This window comes from Chaetodon auriga, chromosome 15 (genome assembly GCF_051107435.1).
Source record: "Chaetodon auriga isolate fChaAug3 chromosome 15, fChaAug3.hap1, whole genome shotgun sequence".
NCBI classification, from domain to species: Eukaryota; Metazoa; Chordata; class Actinopteri; order Chaetodontiformes; family Chaetodontidae; genus Chaetodon; species Chaetodon auriga.
Genome location: NC_135088.1, coordinates 936,501 through 942,500, shown reverse-complemented (window position 1 = coordinate 942,500; position 6,000 = coordinate 936,501). Strand labels below are relative to the sequence as shown.

The window sequence follows — 6,000 nt, the reverse complement described above, 5'->3', positions numbered from 1 at the left end:
CATGTGACACCAAACTGAAGCAGATTATGAAACAGACGCTTCACGAGTTTCCGACCTTCCGCAGTCTCAGACGTGATCAGACACGAGCCTGATGCTCACCTCAGCGCGCCTTCGTTATGTCACACAAAATGAAAGATTTGAAGATTTTGAAGCTCTTTGTTTCTTGCTGCAGGTTTAAAGCTCAGATGTGATGACATCCAGCGGTGGTGACACAACGGCTGGATTCAGTACTTTTACTCAAATACTGCATTTAAGCACAATCTTGAGTATCACTTTCTACTTGTACTCCACAATATTTCAATACAGTTTTCACTCACTATGTTCAGATAACTACTAAGATTTTGCACACAAAACACATAAAACAGTTTATAAAATATGTTTTCTCATAAATAAAACAGTTTATAAAATATGTTTTCTCATAAATAAAACAGTTTATAAAATATGTTTTCTTATAAATAAAACAGTTTATACAAGCACAGCTGAAATGATAATCAATTAGTCAATTAGTCCACCACTGACTGCAAGTGCAGTTTAAACAGCAGCTTTATATATTTTTTATATTTCCAGAGGCAAGTCATCAAAGTCAGTGTGCAGCTGACAGCTACAGCAGTAAGATAACATGAATCCTCATAAAGATGATTTGTGAGCTTGTTGTTGCAGTATTTATTTGGGAAGATGACGGTTCTGACCTGGAAGAAGTCAGCGATGGTGGCGACGTGGCTGGCACAGGCACACTTCCTGGCATCCGGCACGTCTTCCCCGACCTGAGAGAGAGGCGGGGTTACAAAACCAAAGTTAGCTGAGGCGTTTACCAGGGCCGAGGACAGTCCCCCCTCGGTCCTGGTCTCATCAGGGCTCTTGTTCAGCTGTGGTCACGTTCAGTCGTTGAAACAGTCGTGTCATGCGATCCAGCAATCACAGCTCATTCAAACCGACACAATGCAAACGCAGTAAGCAGCAATTAGAGAGACACAGACGGATCCGTCTCGCCTGAATTCATGAAAAATCGTCTCTCAATACCAAAATGGAAGCACTTCCTCTATCAGACAGGCCGGAGAAGAGAAAGGACGAGAGAGCCGGGGTGTTTTTGAACTGTGTTTTACACTCTCTCATACACTTCGGCACAGTTTGGTCGATGACTTGTGTAACATTTTTGGCCACTTTGTCCATTTTGGCCTGGTTTGCTCCGGTCTGGTGCTCTTTTGGCTGTCACTGTTGCTGTGTTACGTCACCATGGACTCCTCTGGCTCTGCTCCCGGTCTCATTTAAACAGCAAATGTCTCGTTCTTTCTCCCTCTCTGTCTCCATTCGGTGCAATTACCGGAGCTTTCTATTGCCTTCTGTCCTTTTTTCATTCAACTCTGCCTCCTGGAAATTCAGTGTGCATAAAAGTCATTTGCAACAGCGAGCATGTTTTTAAAGAACATGTCTGATGAGTTCAAAATGTTCAGACTGAACACATCTGGAACATGTTCACAGATATATTTAATTAGCGTAGCCCTTCATGCTGCAGTGTGCAGCAACTGAAGCATGATCACAGTTTTTATGTTGAGGCAACACACAGCACTTAAAGATGGGGAAAGATCACAGTCCTGCTTCAGTCTTTTAGAAACAAATTCTAAAATCAGCGACCAGGGAAGGTAAGGCTAAAATCATCCCACACGGAGCAACACAACCAGCCTGACAGGAGCTTTGGACACGTCCCTTTTTATGTTTCCTTCAGCTCATAGTAACAAAAACACTGCAGAAAGGAGAATCAAATCCAAAACGAGACATCGTACCACGCAGATTTCATGTGCGAGCATCTCTCTGGTAAGATAACTGCAGCAGATAAGAAGATAACTGTGGGTCTTTGAGACTTTGAGATTTAAAAATCTCCGTACGCAGATGTTTTTGCTTGTTTTAAATAATATTTCCCCCATTTTATTGCCTTTTTTCTTGTTTTTGGGAGAGTTTTTGCAGTGTTGGTGTGTGTTTCTTTAAAAACATAATCCTGACTGCCAAAACAAATTAGCAGCACATAAGCCTCATTTCTCAGAGAGCAGCTTGTTTCACTCTACCTCTCTCCGTCTCTTTTCACCTGTCTCTCCTTCCCTCTGCACTCCCTCATTAGACACACTCGCTGCTGATGTCAAGCTCAGAAAGTAAAACATTCATCTTACGCTCTCAGGTGCACTCAGACTGTGTTTAAATGCTCTCGACACACTCTGTGCGACTCTGGCTGCGATTAAATGAGCTCCAACATCACAAATTATTCATTTCTTCCTGTTACATTCCCTTTTCACCGTGAAGTCAATGCTGGACTCATTTTCTGGCTCTGTTGCATGTTATGTGGTGACTTCTCTGTGTTTGGTAAGCTGAAGGTCACAAGTTCACCGTCTGCAACAGCTCATCACAGCATCAGGCTGCATCCCTGATCAGACCAGCACACAGCGTATGACACTACAGAGACGGTGCCGCTGCTCTCAGAGCGTCTCGCTGTTCATTCACTGTGTTTGTCTTGTTGTTCAAGCTGTTTGTTTGTGTCTGATGGGGCGGCTCTCTTCTCCTAAAAAATATCTTCATCTGATTTGCTAAAACTGTCTTCAGCATGGCTAATATTCCTCCATCTATTTCTACATGTACACTCACTGTAAAATGATGGGTGCGACCAGTGCTTTTATTAAAAACGGCTTGTCTTGAACGCTGCACTGTAAATATGCAGAAGCTGAGAAAACTCAAAAATAAAGCATCTGAATTTGCTGTGGGACCAGCTGGTTGTGTGTTCTCAATTCTGTCGGTTTATAAAATGCTAATTAGTCACTAGAAAGTTTTAAAGTTGGTAAAACTGGTTTAATTTCCAGTTGTTTTTGTTCTCACAGGTTTCATGTTTGATCCCGTAATGCGTCAGTGTCTCATCACTGCAGCTTGTTTTCGTGCTGCTGACAGCGACGTACAACAGATCAGTGGGTCGTAGTTTATAATCTGTGGTTAAACTGTGTTCCAGAGAGAGGGAGGGGCTGACGTGGACACTTCACTGGATGAATTGTTTTAATTTGGATCAGAGAGAGGACCACATGACTCATCACAGAGTTTGTTTTTCATCCGTCAGAAGATTTTTTTCTGTTTCTGGGATGAAGAATATTTTCAGCAGAGCTCTGAGATAATAAAAGGCCACATGATGGATAAAAAGTTCAGTTTTAACCTCAGTTTTTTAATTAAATGTTCTCATATCAGTGATTTGTTCTATCATATGTCCTGTCAAAAAGAAAAAAAATAAACAAACAAAACCTCAGGGAATAAAGCCTCAGACAACCTGTCACTCTACAAAAACAGCTCATATGATCAGAAAAAAACTCTGCGCGATAAGATAAGATAAGATAAGATAAGATAAGATAAGATAAGATAAGATAAGATGAGAAGTTTTTCATGTAGAACATAAAAACAGCATCTATTAAAACAAATAACGATGCTGTTCATTGTCTGCAGGTGGAGCAAAAATCGGTGGAGCAATAATCTTCTTTGCCTGTAGGTGGAATGCAATTCAGTGCAACAGCTGTGTTATTAATTGTCTCTTTAGGAAGTTTATAATGTTCAGTTTTCAGTTCAGTTATGTTTTTATCACTGAGGTCAAAGTTAGGTGGTGTCGCAGTGGACGACGTTACACGGAGGTGTTTGTAAGCGTCACCTGAGTGCGTCACCTCACTGATAACATAAACATGGATGATGGAAATAGATTTAATAGCAGTTGCATTGGATTGCACTAGATTGTACAGGTGTACCTAATAAAGTGGACACTGGTTGTACTTCTGCAGCTGTGAACTGCTGCTGCTGTTAGTTTTCTTGCTGAGGCTGCAGCTCTGTGATTGGACCTGGTTCCAGGTCCTGCACGTCGGTGACACGGCGTGTCCTTGTTAAACAAACGGCTAAATTAAAACTGTGCGCTGACCCTTAATGACTCTGATATTCTCCTGTAAAACCTTTGGAGGACATGTCAGCGTGTGTGTGTGTGTGTGTGTGTGTGTGTGTGTGTGTGTGTGTGCTGCCCGGGGTGTGTGGCAGCCTGCACCACCCTCCTCTCCCGTCTCGCCCCTCACCCGACGACTCACCCAGTTGATGAGGATGTATCGTGGCAGAGCGGAGGTGGGCTCCTTCAGGCTGCAGAAGCCGTACATCACCCGGCCGTTGTCAAAGGTCAGCGTGATCTCTGCCAGGCCGCCTCCTGCACCACAGAAGAAGAGACCTCAGTACTATTACAGCGAGGTTAAGGTTAAGGTCTCTGTCAGACTGTCCTCTGTGAATGCAAATTCACAAACTGCTAAAATATTCATCACCACATGGAAGAAGAGAGAAAGCTATCAGAGATCATTTGCACTCCGCCATGACTGGACAAACGTTCTTTATCGTTATAGTGTTGATTACTTCTTTCCTTAAGTAAATGATTAGAACACTTCTTCCACCACTGTCTGTGTTTTTCTTTCACGCTGACGAGCAGCGAAGCGTTCAAGGCTTCTCGTTTTATGCTTCAGATTATGATCCTCTTCTTCATTATGTCAGATGTCAGAAATGTTTACGCACTCATTTGTACAAACACACAAACATGACTGTGGTCTACTGGTCTCTGATCTGAGGAGGCAAACAGATTCCTCTGAGATTTACAGCACAGATGAAGAAACTGTGTTTCCTCTGTGTCGCTGCTGAAATATTCACGTCTCTCTCAGGAAAAACTGACGACATGAAGGAAAGAAGGAGCGCTGCTGACAGAAGTGGCTCTTCATCATGCATCTCTCCAGCATTAGTGATGCAGACACTTCACGGCAGCAGCTCCACTTTATTCCTCTCATGTGATCAGTGTGTTTATATTCAGGACTTCTGCGCTGATGATTGCATTAGACTCACAGAATAAGTTCTCATCAAATCAGTGAAATCACCAGACGTGTCCGGTTCTTAAACTAAATCTATCACGCTCATGAAGACATGTCTAGTCTGCCGTTACTCTAGATTTTTAATATTGACAACAAATCCCATGAAAAGATCAAAACCAACAATGTGTTAGTTCATCTCTCAATGCTGCCTGACTTCCTGTCTGAGAATCTCTGCTAAAAGCCCACATACATCTTTAAAAACAGCCACGCTCATTTGAGCGGATTCATTGACTGGGTGGTTAAAAATGTGGTTTATCTGTCTTCAGCAATGCAACATTCACAGAAAATGGCAAGAAGGACACGCTAAAAGCCAGCAAACCTAAAATGCTTAAGGCAGCTCTAGCTTAGTGAGTGATGTACTGTGGGTTGTAAAGAGGAGGAGGTTTTTGGGTGTTCAGGGGCCTGAAGTTAGAAAATCAGCAGAAGCACATTTGAATTAATGCGCTTTTTCATCCAATACTGTTATGAGAATATGGAAAATATGACGGAAATCAGACATTTCTGTTAGCTTTAAGTATTTACGTGAGGAATGTCCTCATTGCTCCACACAAATCTGATGTTTTCAGTGACGTTTAAGCCTCGTGTTTCGTGAACATCATCATTTATTCACTGAGTCTGTTTCCATGTGCTTTTCATACACAGTGCATTAGTACAAAAGATGAACAATAATGTTAGAAAACATCTTGCTTTTACATAAAAAATCAACAGTATAAGTGTGTGGACATAAACATCCAAATGAGAGAAATCAACTACGACTCCCAAGATGCATTGCTGTCAGAAACATCCAATCATGGGGCTTCAGATTCTGTTCCGTGTCTTTAAGACTGAAACGCTGACACAACAGTTTGAATCAGTTCGCTCTGAGATTCTGGCCACATGTTTAGTTTTTAGCTCCAACAACTGGATTTGTGCCTCTGGCTGCTTTTTTTTCTTTTCTTTTTTAGGATAACGTGTGTTGTAGTATTTAGAACCAGAAACAAAGCTGAAATAATTCAAAATGATGGTGGTCACATAAACCAGGAGACATTAAAATAAAACTACTACATCTATTACGTTCAACTGGGAGTTTTCACCCTCTCAGTGTAACTACAGTACA

General features: G+C 41.9%; 1 protein-coding gene across 3 annotated transcripts in view; it reads right to left on the bottom strand.

The window, feature by feature from the left end:
• The window catches only part of dbn1 (drebrin 1), a 103,861-nt gene that overhangs the window by 17,199 nt on the left and 80,662 nt on the right, over positions 1–6,000 (bottom strand). For all 3 annotated transcript variants that reach the window (XM_076751420.1, XM_076751418.1, XM_076751419.1), the window contains exons 3-4: positions 4,089–4,201; positions 690–764 (exon numbers count right to left, since the gene is read on the bottom strand). In XM_076751420.1, coding sequence (XP_076607535.1) covers positions 690–764; positions 4,089–4,201 — 188 coding nt within the window. The remainder of the gene's footprint in view (positions 1–689; positions 765–4,088; positions 4,202–6,000) is intronic.